The sequence below is a fragment of the Gymnoscopelus microlampas genome (assembly GCF_963454915.1).
Source record: "Gymnoscopelus microlampas genome assembly, chromosome: 4".
NCBI lineage: Eukaryota > Metazoa > Chordata > Actinopteri > Myctophiformes > Myctophidae > Gymnoscopelus > Gymnoscopelus microlampas.
Window position 1 is genome coordinate 30,685,453 of NC_139941.1, and position 19,258 is coordinate 30,704,710.

Sequence of the window (19,258 nt, forward strand, 5' to 3'; positions counted from 1 at the left end):
GAAGTCTTGCTGACTGCCAGAAGTGTCAAACCCTCAAAGCCTGTTGCATAATAGATCATGTGGAACTATGCTGAGGGGGAACAAAGGTGTTGATTTTGGTTGGGTAGCTTTTAGCCAATTGGGAAATGGGGAAACTGGAGATAATCTGGTGAGCAGTGGAGTAAGTGATGTGGAAATGTGAGTACATTTCCCATCTCCCTTCTCACAACATCAGTCACATGTTGTGAGAAGTCAGTTGGACCAGGGTGTGTGAATCTAAAGGGGAGTGTCTGTATTCCACCAATAACATCACAGAGAGTGCTCCTCCTTGAGATTGGTTTGTGTAAGACTTAGTAAGATATGTGCCCCCAGGATGAAGGTTGCATTTTTCATGCACTGATGAAAACAATGAGTTAATCTCCCATGATGGTGGGGACAAAATAAAAGGATGGATTGTAGCTTTTGTCAAGAACAGTTTGCCTCTCCTTCTGATCACAGGCCTGGGAAGTCGTGTCTGCTCCGTACCTCTGGGCAGGGGTATTAAACTGCAGATTTGAAAATGTTTCTTTTCCATGTGACCAGACCTTCTCGTTATGACTTTTCTTTAAATTGGTATATAACAATGAGCAAACACATTTAGGTTAATATTTCATTGCCCAGTACATCAGGATCTTTAACATTATTGATCTGCAACACATCTACAGACTATATGGAAGTTGCAATTATTTGATTGGAAATCAGCAGATAAAATGGGCTTGCGGCTACTGTAGGACACATTTAGCAGAAAGTGTAGTTATCATGTGAGAGAAGCTGGCTTGATGTGTACAGTATATTGATCCTTGTTTGGCAATTTCACTGTATACACACTCCCTGAAAATGTTCAGAGCTCACAGACTTCTTTGTCTCCAGTTGTTTTTTAGTCATTTTTTTGTTCATTATTTACCCAGGGTAGTAGCTGAGCACAAGTGCTCATTTTCAGTAACGCCCTGCACATAGACACACACATTAAAACCTGGGAGCTGACCAGTACAACAACAGTCGTGTACTGTTGGCCAGTGAGCAGTGGCCAAAAGTATAAGATTCAGTGTACAAGGGCTGTTCAGCAGTGTTGGGGGGGGGGGGGTATTCACTTCCCCACCCAGATTTTTCCTGCCGGTCTGGGGAATCAAACCAGGAACCGTCCAGCAACAAGTGCGCTCCTCTAACCTTTAGGCCACTGCTGCTCGTTAACAGTTCAGTGGAGCAGACCCTTATCAAGTTACGTCAGTACCTATTTATGTTTAACACCAGGAGACGGGTCCCTAGCAAACTGCATCACCTCTGTAAAATATTGAAATAATCAAATCTCGTTGTAAAGTTTGCTTTTTGCTTGTCTGAAAATGTATATGGATACAGGTGAACTGGGCACTAAAACGAAGCGAGCATGGTAGAGAACTGGGTAATAAATCAAAGTGGGCACTGTAGATAACTGGGCACTAAAACTAGGTGGGCACTGGGTACTGGAGAGAATTGGGGACTGAGAGAGATTTGCTGAAAGACTTAACATTATGTAACACCAAATGTTAATAGGCTGAAGTAGCATACAGACAACACATTTTCCTACTGGGCCTACTGAACAAGGGCATATTTTCATATTAAACACCAGATTTTTGGGCACTTTGTTTTGGTGCTACTTTTTGGTTCTACCAACAACCTCAGTTCTCAGCCAGAAGTGGATTTTGTGTCTTGTATGTTAAAAGAACATCAGAAAATCACGCTTCATCCAACAATACGTAATGCTTAATTTAAACAGTTGATTTAGACAACACTGACAAATCTGTTAGTGCTCTTGGACTGTTGTTGGGCCAGTAAAATTTGTCATGGCAGACTATATTATAATGGTGTTCATTTAATTCATTTTGAAAAGAGTAATCATGGGACACAGAAAATGTGATTGAACAGTTGATTGTGGACATTTAGGTTATGGTCCCTGGAGCTGGAATACATCGATACAACTTCATACTGCCCCCTAGTGAGGAAGTTATGCTGCACTTGTTTTAGCTGGAGAAGGCAGTTGTCTCATTGAATGATTAATCCACCATTCACTAATCATAAGTTAGATATGACTGGATATTAGTCAATAACTGTCTAGTATTCACTATATTCCACACCAGAGTGGATAGATTTATAATTTGTTTGTTAAGCAATTTTAACATATAATTGCAATTTTGGATTGTACGGATTGATATTTGATTGCAAATTCTTCCAGTATTGTGTTCACTATACTGCCACCACCACAGCCACTTACTGACTGTAAGATATTACATATCTACAGCATGTACTGTATGTTATACATAGTACCCTAGGGGTCCTTGGACCCCACTTTGAGAACATATGGTGTACAGTAATATTGATTTGGCTACTTGTATGGCTGTTTTTCTATTTTTATTCCCATTTCATTACTATCATTATTACTATTTTGCCTTTTTATCTGATTTCATTTTGTTATCCACACCGTTGAGGAATCATTAAGCACAATAATTCAACTGCCTATGCTCATAACAGCTGTATTATATGTATGTTACACCCTCAAACTTTGAAAATGTCTCTGAACATTTCCTTTTTGTTTGTTTATCCAGTAAATGCTGAAGGAATGACTGCAGATTCTACACACATATGATATTCATAAAGTGTTTTTTTTTTTATGTAAAGCTGAAACTAAGAAATGACATCTTCAAATACATCACAGTATCAAAAATAAATCTCAAGTCCTAAATAAATAAACATACAGAATGCAATGAAGCTGTCAAACAAACATGTCTACATCACCAAAATGCTCCCAATTGACAAAAAAAGGTGACTATACCAATATCATCAAATGTAACCGACTCAACCGAAGATTGAACAGGATGAAATTCTAATTAATAATACCTAATGACATTCCATGCTCAGCACTCAGTTCCAATCACATTTATCAACAATAAATCTTTGTAAACACGGGAGACAGAGCATATGATCTGTGGAGTAGGTAGGTTTACTGCTCTGCAAAAACATAAAGAAAGCACCTATTCATTCCTGAATTTTACTAAGAGAGAGTATCCACGTCCTCGGGTTTATCCTTTGGAGTGGGCCAATACCCAACAATAGTTTACTGATATAGTCATCTTCAGGTGTGTGGTTGCAGCCCTGTACTCCACTTCGGAGCCTACAGGATAGTAATCTTCAGGAGGACTGTGTCCCTGAACTCGTGGGGCAGTCCGAGGTAACAGTCCAATGTACTGTAAAGTATAATGAAAGTTGTGCCCCAATCTGTACCGTCTACATCAGGGGTCTTCAACATTTTCCAGGCCAAGGACCCCTTAGCCGAGAGAGACATGAAGTAGGGACTCCGACTACATATTGTATAAAACTGTGTTGCTTTTTCATAGATGGCTTCATAGACTTTTTGACAGCACTATCATGTTGGATTCATGTTAATGTATATTTTCAGACATTTAACCACTTAAACTGTCAATACTTAGTGAACTTGATCTTTCACTCTGTACTTAATCTGTTTTTTTCACCCTCCACACCAAACCATTTTGCCAAAAATAGACGATCTACAAGAGTGAGCTTGTAGATCAGCTATTTTTGGCAAACGTTCTCCTCAGAATAGGTGTGCTAGGGTTCAAGTGGTTAATGTAAAAAAACAATCACACACAAAGATTTGGCGGCCCCCCTGTAGTAACTCTGAGGACCCCCTAGGGGTCCCGTACCCCCTGTTGAAGACCCCTGGTCTACATTAAGCGCTGTTAATTCAGTGCCACTGAGCCTTCAGAACACATGAGTCAGCATTGTTGGGAGAGATCACCTTCCCAGTCACTGACACTGCCAGCTTTGTCAATGATATGACTACCAGGAGCATATCAAATGATGTTCTGCTCCACTGGATGTTTCACTTCCAGCTTGTCTGTCATCGCTGCCATTTCTGGAATATTGCTCAGCGTTTGTCTCGTCGTTTGTCCATTTCCTTTCGAATTCGAACCTCCAGTGCTGCTCTCATGGCTGAATCCAGGATGTTCGTCTCTGCAACACGTTCCACCACCCTCTCAGGCTTATCTCCCTGAGGTGCAACAGAAGGAAAACATGATATGCTGTACAGAGTGCAAAGAAGTAAACCAAAGTGAGCTTCAAGGATAAAAATAAATAAAAAATAACTTGACATACATAGCCAGAAACATCATTCAAATTAATGTACAAACCTTGTGGACAATGAAGGATGTAATAGTGCCAGAATCTGACTGGTAGTCAAGCCAGAATAGCTCAGTTCCATGAGTCTCCGTCTCTGTACTTGACCCACTTTCATTCCACTCTTCAGGCTCAGCACCTATGCCAGGCTCTGACCCATCTGGACATGAACACACGCACACGCACACGCACACACACACACACACACACACACACACACACACACACACACACACACACACACACACACACACACACACACACATATTAATTTACAGGGAAACAAATGTAACAAGGTTAGACAGTTCATGGGCACCTAAGGGTACATTATAGCACCTTGTCCTCCACACAGACAAACTGCCTATATTCAGCTGAAACAGAGTAATATTTAGCAAGTTGTTTGGCTTTGCTCTTTGTCATGCCAGCGATTTTCAGGCCACTCATGGTCAGTTTATATACATGGCCCAGACTTCCAAACATGAATATGCAGAGTCTACATCTGTACCCAAAGTTTGTTATGATTTTAGGTAACGGTCGTATATACAAATCAAAAACACAGCCTACTTGTAGAATCAGGACCTCCTTGTGACTGGTGTCAACAAAAACAACATCAGGTATATTCGGGATGTTAGCAAAGACATCACAAGTATAATTAAACCATTCTGGTAACACTCTTGAATGTTTAAACATTGCTGCACTGGATGGCATATATTTTTGTACTGCATCAGACACTGTCAACAATACGGTCATGGCGAGCGATGTACAAGTTTTTATAAGCACTACATCCATTTGTGATGTGTGCAATGGATTCTAGACATTGCTCAGAATCATGATGGTTTAAACAGAGTGGACTATGGATGTCAGGATACCAGATTGACAGATTGCACTTGGTTGGTAATACTTGCAGTCTTGCTTTGATGGTGAATTTTAAAACATCCTCCCCAATAACAGCATTTTTGCACATCGAATGTGAAACTGAATGATCAGCGGAATCAACACAGGCCAACTTTCCCTGCAGTCGGAGTCCACACCAATGTTGTTTGGCCTCAGTCTGTTTCATATTAAGCAGAACCCTTCTAGCTGTGTCTTCCTGTAGTCTAATAATGTCCCCTCCCTGGTGGGTGAGAGTAGCCTCCACTACCAACACTGGGGTCTGTAATTAATCCATCAGAGATGGGCACTTCTTTGCTGTTTTTTGCCCATTTTAACTGGACTTCCTGTCCGATGGCAGAGGTCATGGAGATCCGGCCAATCAGACCCCCTAAGCCCTGCGAGTCCAGTTTTCCCAAGTCTTTCTTCCTGAAACCTAGGAAGTTATTCTGGTCTACAACAGCCAGGGGGACCTTCCTCCTGCGTCCAGTATGAGTGATGCCCTGGCCATTTCTCTGACAGTGCCATCACACACACTCACTCTCTAAGGTTGTCATCATGCTGTCATCAGTGCAAAGATGAGTTAACCTTACTTCTTCTACGGGGATGGTAAACTTCGATGTCAGGGCGTCGAGGGCGTCTAGGAGTTGTAGTGTGTCTCCTTCGTTGAAGCTCTTTCGCTTGCTTCACTTCCTTATCATACTCATCTCTAAACAGGACAGAGAATTCACTTTTTCTTATTGTCTGGACTGTGCAGTATTATTTGGTACATTGCAGCACTGATATACATCGACACATGATGTCGATGCATTTCTGGAGCAAATCAAATACTGACCTTTTTGTCATAACTACTGAAACATTACATTGTTTATTTTAAATAATTAGAATTATAGGATAACTAGATGAGGCCAGCCAGTGCGAGCTTCTACGCGTTTGCATTGTGTGTGCATGCGCAGCAACTCAGTGGTTCTCAAAGTGCGGTCCGTGGTCCCCCAGGGGTCCTTGAGGGGGTTCCAGGGGGTCTCCAGGCAAATGAATAGTTAGGAACCAAATTGACCCTTATGTGTCTGTAACTCTGAGCGTACAAATTGACCCGTTTTTGTACACTCTCAGAGTTAAATTAACACTGATGATGATTGGGGGTCCCGAGATCAAAATGGTATCAAACGGGGGTCCATATGGCCTAATTATGTGTCAATTTGGGGGTCCTTGACGCGAAAAAGTTTAAGAACCACTGGTCTGACTATACAAATTATGTAACCTTCAGGATTACATTATCACTGAATTTTGACCTCAAATGTAACCCACATTAATACATGTTTAAATTGTGTTAAGAAATATGGTGAGCTTGCTAGTTAGCAGCGTTAGCCAAGAAGACACACAACAAAAATCACCTTGCTTTCTGGTTCCTTCGAATGTGGTGCAAGAAACCATGGCTCATGTCCAAACGCCCCGATCGTTTGTATTTCTCATCCTGTGCTTCATCGTCCCCTAAAATATCCATCACGACCGATATTTAAACTCTTCTATAATCTTTAACGAACAGACAGTATATATACATGAGTTTATAATTGGTACAGTCTCAGGGCACCCCCCACACAAAGCAGCACCACGGAAAGTTGCTGTCCAATTAATAATGCTTCCGGGGTTACCACCTAATAATACTGTTAATCAACAGAAATAACCCTAAGGTGCATGTTATTTTTGTATTCATCCATTTTCATGAACAAATAAGTAGCTTTGAAATACAAATATTCCACAGAATATAACCGGGTCTACAAACTTACAACGCGTTGTGAGCTTGTAGATCTGCTATTTTAAAATGAGGAATATTTTAAACATTTTAACAACATAAATATGGCACAAAATATTGTCAGATGGGGGCGGGGTCCGTGGTCAAATACACATTCATTTGGGGGTCCTTGGCATGAAAATATTTAAACAACATTACACAGCCAGCCCAAAATAAGCAACTATACTTTAGAAACAAGCCCAAAAAAACGAAGCGCTTTACAGAAAGACAAGCCCAAAGTCGCTTATAATAAGCGGACATGGCAACACTGTTTCAAACCCCGGGTTGAGTTTTACTCGGACGATATCACTACCGCGAGTTTTCGATGTCCGTCGGTGGAGACATTCTCAAGTAATTTCTGCTCAGAGGTTTTAAGTTTAGTTCGCAAGGATCTATCGATAAGCAACTGTTGTAATGGTGTCTCTGAAGCGACAAAGAGACGTCGAGGTAGACGACGATGATGATGATGATGAAGAAGAAGGGGGTAAGTTGCACTGACATTACTGGCCTTAAAATGAGAATTAACTTAGCTAGTAAGCTAGTGGTAGCAGCAGGGTGAAGGGACGCTCGATTTGCTCTGCGTTGTGTACCAGGCGCGTACTTGGCGAACGGCAGTGGTGGAAAGTATCTGAGTACATTTACTTTAGTACTGTACTTAAGTACAATTTTGAGGTGTTTTTTTTTTTTTTTTTTTACTTTACTGGAGTATTTCCAATTTTCAGTACTTTTACTTCGACTCCACTACATCTCAGAGGCAAATATTGTACTTTTATTATTTGAAAACTTTAGTTAGTTACTCTGCAGATTTTGATTATTCTTACAAAACATACATTAACCACTTAATCCCACAGTATATACATTTTGGCCATTTTAAAATGGCAGATCTACTAGCTCACAGAGCTTGTAGATCTGCTAATTTAACATTTTGATACCAATACTTTTTTACTTTTACTCAAGTAAATATTTAATTCCGGACTTTCACTTGTAACAATAAGATAGCTCCACCTACCCGATACACTAGTATGTGTAATCGAGCGTACCAAAGCTACATCTGTTTAGCTAGCTAACTGAGTTGGCTGTGTTTTCATCGAACAATTCCGTTTGGTCTCTTATTTTTGTCTAACTTCATGTTCTAGTGGCCATCAAAGTAGGCCGAGGACGTGTCGCAGAGGACCGCAGAAGCCGCCACTGTCCTTACCTGGACACTATAAACAGGTATGGTGGAAAGTATTGGCCCTAACGTTAGCTTTATGTGGATACAGGATCGGTGGGCACTAGGGACATCTGGGCATCTCGATGTAAAATTGGCTATTTTGTCCAAATGTGAAAAACATAATATTTGAAAAATGCTCTTAAGTTATGTAAAGTATACATGATGTGAACATGCACGGTACATCATTATCAGACTTAATTGTATCCTTCAACTTCTTGTTTATTCCCTAAAATGACTGGGTGTACAGGTTTTGTAGCAATTGTAGAAATATTGGACTCTGTCAAATGTTTAAGTCTTTTCTAATCATGTATACTTTAATTTATTTAAAAATTAATGTTTTAACATTTTGGAAAAGATAGCCAATTTAATACAGAGGTGCCCACTCTTCCTTGATGCCCATCTATCCTGTTTCCCTTCTACGTTAGTCAGTCTGGTCTTCAGCCTACTAAACTATTGCTGTATTAATTCACAGGAGTGTGCTGGATTTTGACTTTGAGAAGCTATGCTCAATCTCGCTCTCCCACATCAACGTCTATGCCTGTCTCATATGTGGGAAATACTTCCAAGGTATGGATACAATACTTGATGCTGGACCAAAGAAATGGGTCATATACTGGATTAATATTGTAAACAACTGTTTAATGTTTATATGTCTCTTACAGGTAGAGGCTTGAAGTCTCATGCTTACACACATAGTGTCCAGTTCACCCATCACGTGTTCCTCAATTTACACACTCTTAAGTTCTACTGTCTGCCAGACAACTACGAGATCATTGACTCATCACTGGAGGACATCACAGTGAGTGACTGATGAGATGCTCGATTTTATGTTCTGAAATTGTGTGTTTGAAGGTAGTGTAAGTGGTTTTGTTTCTGTTAAAATAAGTGTTGAATAGCTCTATATTCTGATAGTACTCGTTGCTATATAGAGTGTTTGTTCAGTAACAGGGGTCTCCCCGTCCCTCCAGCTCTTGATTAAACAGAAAATGCATTTTCAGGTCAGGATTTGATCAAATCAGAGAGAACTCACACTGGACTCAGGATAAACAAGTGAATTAACTGGAACTCTTAAAAATGTAATCTGATAAATTAGTTCTTTCTCCTGATTGGCTGAAGATTGGCCATCCACGAAAATATTTTTTTTATTAAACAGCTGGAGAGACGCAGAAACCCCTGCTACTGATCAAACACTCTAGCAATGATTACTCATATATCACAATATAGAGTTTTAACCTTTTGACAAAAAACTGTTTGTTTTAACCTTCCCGAATCCCGATCCCATTCCACACCCAACTTGTATCGGTCGATACCGAGTACCATTCCGATACCAATCCTTAGCAAAAAAGAAATTGAGGAATAAATAACCTTTCCATTAATAATTGTTCAAGTGCAGCCATAAGTTAGAAAAAGAATCATGTCAATAGAACAGCTGAAGTATAAAAACAATAGTGCAACATCATATGAAGCATTCAAAATACAAACTAATTGTTTAATGGGAATTAAATAAATTAAATCCCAATATACATGATATGGTATCAGAATGGCATAGATTGGCATACTTAAAGATACCAGCATTTTAGCCATTATCGGCAGCTTTTCCGATACTGGTATCGGAACAACTCTAGTTTAAGCATAGCTGTGGCATCGCATTTTATATGTACTTGTGTAGACTTGAGTCACATACCGTCTGTGTCTGTGTGTCTTTCTTTGTAGTATGTGCTGAAGCCCACATTCACAAAGCCGCACATCTCAGGTTTGGACAAGCAGGGAAGGCTGTATCGTGCCTATGATGGTACCACCTACTTGCCAGGCATTGTAGGGCTTAACAACATCAAGGCCAATGACTACGCAAATGTGGTGTTACAGGTGAGAATGCCATTGATCATGCTGGCCCATATCTGGAACGTGATACCAACTTTTCACATTATACTGACGGGCATCTCCACTGCCGTTCTCGTCATGTCTCTGTTTATCATTCCAAGGCTCTGTCCAATGTTCCTCCACTACGGAACTATTTCCTGGAAGAGGAAAACTACAGAGGAATTCGCAGGCCTCCGGGTGACATCATGTTCCTCCTTGTGCAGAGGTTTGGTGAGCTGATGCGCAAACTTTGGAACCCAAGAAACTTCAAGGCCCATGTGTCTCCACATGAGATGTTGCAGGCGGTGGTGCTGTGCAGTAAGAAGAACTTCCAGATCACCAAGCAAGGTGCGCTATATGTTGCTTGTCTGCTAGATAACAGTTTTTGACTGTGCACCTCAGGTCTCAAGAACTAACATTTTAAAGCAAATTGCTATTCAAATTTTTTAGAGTGATCTACTCAGATTCCATTTGCCATGTCTTTTGTATCTTACTTTTCCCAGTCTCTTCATTGATAAAAGGATATTGTTGCTGTTGGTTGAAAACCTTGTATGGCTAAAACATTTCCTTTACTTTTTTGGGGATTTTTTCTTTGTGCCTTTAATGATAGGATAGTAGTAGGTTGACAGGAAATTATGGGGAGAGAGATGGGGAGTGACTGCAAAGGCCGCTGGGATTGCGACTCGAACCCGCAACGCACTGTCAGGCTACTTTGGAGCCTAGGTGCCTGGACCGCTGGTGTAGCGGTCTGGTCACTTTCCTGTTTTATTATTGTTATATATTTTGATTAAAATAGTGACAATCGCCTTGCATTTGGAGCTGTTGTGACCTTAATTTACAAAATGAATTAATTAATAAAAAGTTGAAATATGGAGATTAGGAGGTTTCTGCCTGACAGTAAGGATATGCACATAATAACATGGAAATGCTAATCTTTGAGATGCACTTTTTAAACTTTACTATAATGTTCCCTGCACGGACAGAGCTTGCATTTTCAGCTTTTCATGAATAAAAAACTTTAATAGAGATAAACTAGCTGTTTTTCTATAAGCACTTTATGCAAGGGTCATGAGCTTAATTCTCACTGATCGTGGAGAGTGCAATATCTATCTCCTTTTGCTGAAAGAGGGTCCAGGCTGTGCACTGCATTATGAACACTATAAAAAATTTGAAAGAGCAAATAAGAGATCACAAATAGTCAGCAATTGTTTATAAGTTAATTATTCAATATCTACTCATCTCTACTCTACATTCTTAATCAAATTCCTTTTCTCCCTCATCTCACCAGTTGTCATGGCATTTCTTTTAGATGATAATTTTATAATCACAGGAATTGATCTGGCCAAAAATCTCTGATCCTTGTACTATTGGTTGCTGGTAATTTTGGTCATGTAGGAATTAAAGCTAATCCTATAGTTTTGCTTGAAGTTGCTACCATACATTGATACAATGTAATGGGATTAAACAATGTTGATGTTGAACTGTTCTGACCTGTAGGGGATGCTGTGGACTTCCTATCTTGGTTCTTGAACGCTCTTCATGGTGCTCTTGGAGGCACCAAGAAAAAGCCATGTGAGTGAAAGACGATGTACATCTTGCTGAAATGTACATCTTGCTGAAAGAACATTTATTTAACCTACACAGAATACTGGTCTTTGAGTAGTTTGAGAATCAAGTTGAAGGATCATTAATGATTTGCTTCTTTGGCAGTAGCCACACTAAATTAATGAGTCATAAGAGTGGACACTATTTGACATTTACACTATATAGTACAAAAACTAATTTGTATTTTATCGTTGTCAAAAACCTTGCTATTGTTGCCATATAAAATGAAAATAATCTCAAACATCTCTTTTCCTACCATTATAGCAATCCTTACCAAAGTATTTCAAGGCTCCATGAAGATCTTCTCCAAAAAGCTTCCACACCCAGATTTGGTGAGTTGAATTCTTTACTCTTTATTTGTAAATTGATACATGGAATTCAAATAGACAATTCTTTAGAATATATGGAGCCCCTTCAAATTCCCATTAACCTTCTAAATCCTTTTTCTGAGGTAGTCTTTTATTCAGACACTCATAACACATGTCCAACCAGCTACAGCAGTTTTCTTTTTTTGGGAGGGGGGCTTTTCTGCCCCCATTTTGATAGAACAGTGTATTGACAGGAAATGGGGAGAGAGTTGGGGATTGACACGCAGCAAATGTCCGCTGGGCCCAGGAATCTAACCTGGGATCCGCTGCCAGGCCCCATCAGAGCCTTTATGTGGCATGTGCCTCAACCACTCGGGCATCGGCGCCCCGGCTCAAGCAGTTCTAAGTCCTCATCTATACATTTGTCAATGTTCCAGCCACCAGAGGAGAAGGAGGCGTTGCTTCTGAAGGAGGAATACCAGGAGGAGATGTCGGAGTCCACCTTCCTATACTTGACCCTTGACCTCCCAACAGCCCCATTATACAAGGATGAAAAGGAGCAGCTCATCATCCCACAAGTGCCCCTCTTCAACATCCTGGCCAAATTCAATGGCATTACAGAAAAGGTATGAGATGTACAGATATGTTAATATTCTGTCAACTGTATGATAGTTCAAAGACTAGTTTTGTATGGCTATGCTATGAATGCTACAGTATAGTCTTAAAAAGATGGACTAGACAGAAAATAGTAAATGATGAGATTGTTCAAAGCTAGTTTCAAGACCGGCCAATGAGGCGTCTACCTATTTGTCAATGGAATGAACATGTTTCAGTCAGTGAATGGCCCACCCCACCGCCCCGATCGCTATGCTTGGCTGAGGAAGCACCCAGTTTCACTATCAAATACATCACTATATGGTCTTTAATACAAATTGAGAAAGTGACTACAATAAATGTATCTTATTTTGTGTTTGTGAACTGCAGCACTTTCTGTATTTTTTTTTCTTCAGGAATACAAAACCTACAAAGAGAATTTTCTCAAAAAATTCCAGTTGACCAAACTGCCTCCATATCTCATCTTCTGCATCAAACGATTCACCAAGAACAACTTCTTTGTGGAGAAAAATCCAACCATTGTCAACTTCCCCATTACGTAAGTGTTATTCAAAGTCCAAATGAAAACCATTCTCTATACCAGTGGTTCTCAACCTGGAGGTTGCGACCCCCCTGATGGGTCGGCAAATCATTTGGAGGGATTGCCTTTTGACGTCAAGGTTTTATTTTTACAATATTCACCTGCCATTTTATTAAATCGATCAGCCCCAATGTGTACTGTTTGTTTCTGACACCAAAGCATAACGGCAGCAAAAACTGAGGTATTACACCAAACACCATCACATTGATAAACCAGTGGAGTTTTTCTTAACATAAGAGGTGGAACTGTGGTGCCAAAGTCGGTGGCTACTGGAGCTGCGGGAAGAGGTGTGCATTTATTGTTAGATTAGTGAGGTCTGAAGGAGGTGGATCGCAAGCCATGGCAAAGTGTTTTTTGGGGGTCGCCAGCCAAAAAGTTTGAGAACCGTTGCTCTTTACCACTCATCAGTATAACTAGAACTGAACGTTGAGATGACTGGTGAACCAACAGGCTTCATTAACAGTCATTTTCAGTGAACTTTGGTGACATAAAGCTACAAGTGATGCTTGATACACATGCCATTGCATGATGGGCTACAAATTAAAATTGAGCTGGTTGCCACTATAAGCAGTCCAATGACGCTGTGAAGCTTAAACCAATCACAATTTCAGAGAAAATTGTTTCACCTTTTCCACTTAAAAGTTCCTGGTTCCACTCAATTTCCATTAGCTTAAGCGCTGCCTCAACGACCATGTATGTTGCCTGTAGTCTGAATGCACAGTAAGAGCCATGACTTATGCCTGTCCTGTTTTCAATGTTATCCCATTATATTTGCTCTGATAGGAATGTAGACCTCCGTGAGTATTTGACTGAAGAAGCCCAGGTAACAGAGAAGCACACAACGTACGACCTGGTCGCCAACGTAGTTCATGATGGGAAGCCCACAGAGGGAGCTTACAGAATACACGTCTTGCATCATGTAGGTGTCAGTTAAATACTGCTGAATTCTTCCTGATATCTCTGGCCACTAACTATAAGCTATAGTGTATATATAATTCATGAAACCTGTAATTTATGTGATTGGTGAGGTTCTCATTGTATGTTTTTTACAGGGTACTGGAAAGTGGTATGAGATGCAGGATTTGCAAGTGACTGATATTCTCCCTCAGATGATCACATTGTCAGAAGCTTACATCCAGGCAAGTTGTACCATTTTATACTAGTTTCTGACACTTTGAATTTTTTTTTTTTTTTTTTACTTGTGTCCATTTCCGCAATACAGTGGTTTAAACTAGTCACACTGGAAAACCAAATTGTCAGTGTAGGCTTAGGCTAGCTAGCTAGCTAGCTAGCTAGCTAGCTCGCTCCTGAGCAGAAATAGAAGTCCAGAGAGATGTTTGACTCTTTCAGAATTGTGCACAATTCCCCTGAACACTGCCTTGTGGTTGGTGGAATTATTTAAGGTCTTGAGAGCTATTCCATTATTCATGTGGATGTTTTCTATTCTCAAATTCAAAGCAGAAGATATACATGCTGCCTCCAGAGTATTCAAATATTTTGGAAGAGATAGGCTAGTGTGAGAATTTAAACTGATGTCTAACTTGTTTTAGGTAGCCCTGTAAACCTTGAACGCTTCATAATTATGGTATCAAATTTGTAACATGTTTATTTCTTGTCCAGATATGGAAAAGAAGAGAGGATGATGACACAAATAGCCACACGGGGGCATAAGTGAGGCTGGGATTTCGGTGAGTGTCCAGAAAGAGCAGATCTGTCCACTGCTGAAAGTGGCCTCAGAATAAGTTTGGCCGTAGAGGAGGGAGACTTGTGGACAAACAAAAAAAATTACGTTTCCATTTTGTCACTGTTATAACTTTTGACTGTCTATAATTTGCTAAATAAATCGACTCCAAGATACCTACTGGACTCTACATTTTCATTTTAAAGGTTAACATTTGGAAGTAATTTAGTAATGAGGTGTAGTTAAAGACATGAGTTTTACAGCACAATTGGAACAAAGTAGCTTTTATTACATACAGTGATTAGGACAATGCATCAATTAACTTTAAGGTCATCAGTGCCTTTTCATAGTTATACTGATATTATGCTAATATACAGAGTCAAGACTGCAGAAACTTGACTTGCATTTCTGAAATCCATTCTGTCTCAACACATTTCATGCAAACTGTATTCTTGTGGTTGTTTGACCTAAATAACATGTAAGAAACAGCACTTATCTACCAAGTAAAAAGGATTGTCTTAAAATCTGGATCAGTGCAAAACATTGTAAAACTTTTGCAGGTACTGTTTTGGAGCTTCGGTCATTCAGGCAGGCAGATTTTCGACTCTACTTCCACATGTATTTCTCACAGAAGCCCACATTCTAGAGTAAGAACATAAATAGACAAATCAATTTAGCAAGTAAATTGGTTAGTTTAAGTATAGATCAGAATAAATATTTTTAATTCATACTTAATTCTGGTTGGCAGCCACAAAAATCTTATTTATTTTAGACTCATGTTTCCAATTTATCCTGTTGAAAGACTAGCACCTGTACAAGAGTAATTTATAAACGTTTCCACATGCAGCCTTCACAAAATCTACATCCCCTTTTAATAGATTTTTATGAAATGGACACATTAAATCAATTATGACCAAGCAGCTAGTACAAACCACTTCGGGGTCTGTCAAGCACTGCTAAAGTACAACACAATGGATGGATATGCCTGTGTCCTGATTGGCTGAGATGGCATGTGACATTTTAATATTGGTCTAAGTGTATTAAATGACATGGCAGCCTTTAACTTTCAACAAAATTAGTTTTTGTTGTATATACACAGTACGTTCATCCTGACCTGCACATGCAACCTTGAGGCATAGCCGTTTGCACGAATTAAGTGCTTGTTTTGTTACTATAAGCTCATAAACAAGACGGGTTCATGGATTAAAGTTCTCAAGCCAGACTTTGGCCTATGTGACTGAGAACTGGCATTGCCTGAGTGATAAGCTGGCTGAATGTTCAGTGGGGAAAACATTTGATCCAATTTACTTACACCACACTTCTGAGCAGTTCCCATGTCTTTGCACCAGTAGCTGGGTCCCAAATTACAAACGTTCTTCTTACCCCAAGGCCTCCATTCTTTCACAGTAGCACACAGATCAGCTCTCTTGAAGAAAGACAGGGGAGATGAGTGAACTAAACTGAATTAAGACATCAGATAACCACTATGCGGGTCTCTAGTTGTTGTTGTTAGCGACAAAGGCAGATTTACACCTAACATAACTCTGGAAGAAAAAAAATATATATATATTTTACTTCACAAGCATCTGGGACAACCATCTGGTTTCCTAAAACCTTCTGCAGCCTGGAGCCATGAAGTTTGGTAAACACCTCACACTGAAGGAGAAAAAAAAAAAAGATTAGTCACTTAACTTTTTATTGCACTGAAGATCAAAATCTTTGGAGCGTTCATATATGATAATTAAAGCCACATAACATCCCATATAAACATGTCAACCATTAGGTCAGGGTTTCACATGACCACGTCTCATTAGGAGTGTGATGAGTTGAAGATATAGAGGGATTGAATCTTGAATGTGTGGGTTTGGTAGAGCAAAGGACCAGGCACCTTAGGAATGGCTCTGGGGTGATGGAAGCAGACAGACTGGAGGAAAGAGGAGGTCTGATGTTCAGTGGAGTTGAGACCCAGGTGGAGTCGACTTAAAACAGCCAGAGTACGGCATGACTCACAGTCAGAGGGGAGAGCCATCTCTGCGGAGTCAGCAGAGCATTAACTTGGGAGACATTGTGGAAATACTCTAAGTTTTCAGTTCCTACTCATGCCACTCACTCACCCACATGAGATGTCTCCTTGAACAGACACAGGTGCAACATGGCACAGATGGCGTGTGGTGCAGCCTCTGACAAGAGGAAGCTAACTATCTCCTTCCCATACTTATCGATTAAGTCGTCACATTGTTCCTTATAACTTCCAGGGAGAAGATTACACACCTCTCCCATAAGGTTGAGCACAGACTCCTGCAAAGCAAAAAGAGTAGAGAACAAAGTGGAATACAAATGATGCGATATATAATCCTGAAATATATGTCAACAATGCATTGTAATATGAGAGTACATGCACCTCAGTCCTATTTTTAGGCAGCATGTCCTCCAGTTTCTTTGTGACAAACAAGCATAAGGTGCACTGTGGGCTGAACTGCACCTGGAGAGAGATAGTAGTGACTGAAACTGATAAGACATTTTTCACAGACCATATAAAAATAATCTCAAGTTTCACTTCCTCAATTATTCATTTAACTTATTATGCTTCCTCACTCTGACCTGTGTGCTAATGTGTGCTCTACTCTCAGAGCTGGACATATCTTTTTCAGTGGCAGGCTGAGGACGTTCCACCAGTTCACTCTCTGACTGGATCGAACAGAGTCCCAGGACAATACAGGCTTCACCAGGATTCTGCAGAAAGAATAGAACAGAAACAAATCATAGAAGTGATCCTTCATGAAAGCCGATAATGCACCTTTGGTGCATTTCCACATACTTGCGTAAATACAGAGGGACCTGGATAAAAATAAATCTCACCAGGTCACTAGCAATGAATTGCAGGACTCGAGGCAAATATGTCTTCACCCGTGAAATGCAGCTTGATTGTTGTTCTGAAGGGAGGTGCAGGCACAGATCATGCAGGGGTTTATATGTAGTGTCCTGTAGAAACATCTGTTAGTGTATTGTCCTGCTTTGGGGGAAGCGTTTACTCGTTATATTAAGCTGAACTGAAAGAGGAAGCAGAGTATTGTCAAATTTGATAAATTTGACAATTCTCTTCTGAGTACCAAAAGCAAGTACATTACAGTATGTAAGAGCCACCAACAAAATAGTTTGATAAAACTAAATTGATGGAAAAGATTTGATCTGATACTTTTAATAATACATATTTATTTACTCCATCTATAGACCTATGCTAACTAAAGTCCCTTCCTTACATACATTTAGTTTTATGCGTTTACATATCAAACAGATCCTGCATGCTACTGAATGACAACAAATGATAATCATAATGTTTAGAAGTTTTCACACACTACCCATGAAGACAACGCTCACCTGTGTGTCATTATTATCCATCATGGCTGTGAACAGCTGAGCGACCTGGGTGCATTCTGAACAAATGTCTGATGTCTAGTAAAGAAAGGCCACAGGTCAGAAACATGTTTATTCAAACATTACAAATTAAAGTGTATTTATATTGTCTTTTAATGGCTTTTAGTGACATATGACAGTTAAGTTACTTGACAGAACTTAAAACAACAGACATTTATTTACATTGATCCTTGAATGTGATTAAAATGGATGTGAAAGGAATGTTCTATATATTCTATAATGTTTATACCTATACATGGTATGCACTCATCATGGCATGACAGTGGTGGTGGGATTACTTCTTAAACATAGCCTACATGGGCATAAAGTGTAATGTTGTATGATGTACGTAAATGGCCATATTGTGATCGGTAACATTTTTGACAATATTGTTAGAAATGCATCTCACCGAAGAATGTGAATGTCCTCCAATGACCCTGGAATGCCCTGGGCCTTATTATTGACACCAGAAAACCCATTAACAAGCAGAGAGAGGGGGAGAGGTTTTACATTTCGAAAGAAATATTTAACAACAGGAACATAAAACATGTGAAAGAAATGTACTTAATGAATGAGGTACTGTCTTAACTTGTTTTGACCCGAATAAAGTACTATTAAAAAATTGATAGAAAAATCTAGGTTCCAAAATATCTAATATTTCATGTATAACCAAATACCATGACATGACTCGAATTATCTGAGGTGAGGCAGACATGTTTATCTTGTTCTTGTATAAGATTTTAGCTGACCAGTTCTATTGATATATAGTTAATAAATGGACATACCAGGACACAGACACGCAATGAGGATCACAGCGATAGAAGCAAATTCCATCATCACGAGAGAAGCCATGCCACAACAATGATGTTAGTTAGTTAGGGTGCTGCCACACACAATAATGATGTTTATGCGCACTGTTGCCAGATTGTGTGAGAAAAATAAGCAACCGGGTCTATGAAAACAAGGCCAAAATTAGCATAGGCTACATGAGCACTTTAAACCTTTTGAAAATAGCCGATCTACAAGCTCGAAACGCGCTGCGATGCGACGCGTCGTGAGCTTATATATCTTCTATTTTCAAAGAAAATCTTGAAAAAAATTGGGGATATTTTCAAATAAAAAAATCTTGTAGAAC

General features: G+C 39.7%; 3 protein-coding genes across 4 annotated transcripts; 1 reads left to right on the plus strand and 2 right to left on the minus strand.

Annotated features, from left to right (window-relative positions):
* Window positions 1-2,676: 2,676 nt before the first annotated feature.
* Window positions 2,677-6,653, minus strand: cUnh2orf68 (chromosome Un C2orf68 homolog). Its single transcript, XM_084056330.1, has 4 exons — window positions 6,450-6,653; window positions 5,649-5,764; window positions 4,200-4,345; window positions 2,677-4,060 (listed from the first exon to the last, which is right to left on the minus strand). Exons 1-4 carry the CDS (start codon window positions 6,557-6,559, stop codon window positions 3,938-3,940), a joined length of 495 nt encoding a protein of 164 aa, XP_083912456.1. The 5' UTR covers window positions 6,560-6,653; the 3' UTR covers window positions 2,677-3,937.
* A 504-nt stretch (window positions 6,654-7,157) lies between these two features.
* Window positions 7,158-14,870, plus strand: usp39 (ubiquitin specific peptidase 39). The gene is made up of 13 exons (XM_084054168.1): window positions 7,158-7,331; window positions 7,984-8,062; window positions 8,533-8,627; window positions 8,723-8,859; window positions 9,774-9,926; window positions 10,043-10,268; window positions 11,418-11,492; window positions 11,790-11,857; window positions 12,271-12,459; window positions 12,844-12,986; window positions 13,812-13,947; window positions 14,081-14,167; window positions 14,649-14,870. Exons 1-13 carry the CDS (start codon window positions 7,262-7,264, stop codon window positions 14,697-14,699), a joined length of 1,509 nt encoding a protein of 502 aa, XP_083910294.1. The 5' UTR covers window positions 7,158-7,261; the 3' UTR covers window positions 14,700-14,870.
* A 116-nt stretch (window positions 14,871-14,986) lies between these two features.
* Window positions 14,987-19,045, minus strand: sftpbb (surfactant protein Bb). 2 transcript variants are annotated; one of them, XM_084055023.1, is made up of 11 exons: window positions 18,909-19,045; window positions 18,533-18,576; window positions 18,088-18,162; window positions 17,569-17,691; window positions 17,311-17,442; window positions 17,111-17,191; window positions 16,824-17,007; window positions 16,598-16,740; window positions 16,285-16,365; window positions 16,022-16,135; window positions 14,987-15,351 (listed from the first exon to the last, which is right to left on the minus strand). In XM_084055023.1, the coding sequence occupies exons 1-11, from the start codon at window positions 18,973-18,975 to the stop codon at window positions 15,316-15,318; spliced, it is 1,080 nt and encodes a 359-aa protein (XP_083911149.1). In that variant the 5' UTR covers window positions 18,976-19,045; the 3' UTR covers window positions 14,987-15,315. The 2 variants fall into 2 exon arrangements, with proteins under 2 accessions (XP_083911149.1, XP_083911148.1); XM_084055022.1 differs by having other exon boundaries at window positions 17,305-17,442.
* Between the last annotated feature and the right edge of the window lie 213 nt (window positions 19,046-19,258).

Excerpts from the sequence above, each read along its gene's own strand:
- cUnh2orf68 (XM_084056330.1), bottom strand. The coding sequence starts at position 6,559 with ATGGATATTTTAGGGGACGATGAAGCACAGGATGAGAAATACAAACGA. Across the intron at positions 4,346-5,648 it reads TTACCATCCCCGTAGAAGAA|ATGGGTCAGAGCCTGGCATA; the intron begins GTAAGGTTAACT and ends GTTCATGTCCAG. Across the intron at positions 4,061-4,199 it reads CATCCTTCATTGTCCACAAG|GGAGATAAGCCTGAGAGGGT; the intron begins GTTTGTACATTA and ends GTTGCACCTCAG.
- usp39 (XM_084054168.1), top strand. The coding sequence starts at position 7,262 with ATGGTGTCTCTGAAGCGACAAAGAGACGTCGAGGTAGACGACGATGAT. Across the intron at positions 8,860-9,773 it reads CATCACTGGAGGACATCACA|TATGTGCTGAAGCCCACATT; the intron begins GTGAGTGACTGA and ends CTTTCTTTGTAG. Across the intron at positions 10,269-11,417 it reads CTTCCAGATCACCAAGCAAG|GGGATGCTGTGGACTTCCTA; the intron begins GTGCGCTATATG and ends TCTGACCTGTAG.
- sftpbb (XM_084055022.1), bottom strand. The coding sequence starts at position 18,975 with ATGGCTTCTCTCGTGATGATGGAATTTGCTTCTATCGCTGTGATCCTC. Across the intron at positions 18,577-18,908 it reads CATTGCGTGTCTGTGTCCTG|GCCCAGGGCATTCCAGGGTC; the intron begins GTATGTCCATTT and ends GTCAATAATAAG. Across the intron at positions 17,192-17,304 it reads ACATTAGCACACAGGTCAGA|GTGCAGTTCAGCCCACAGTG; the intron begins GTGAGGAAGCAT and ends ATCTCTCTCCAG.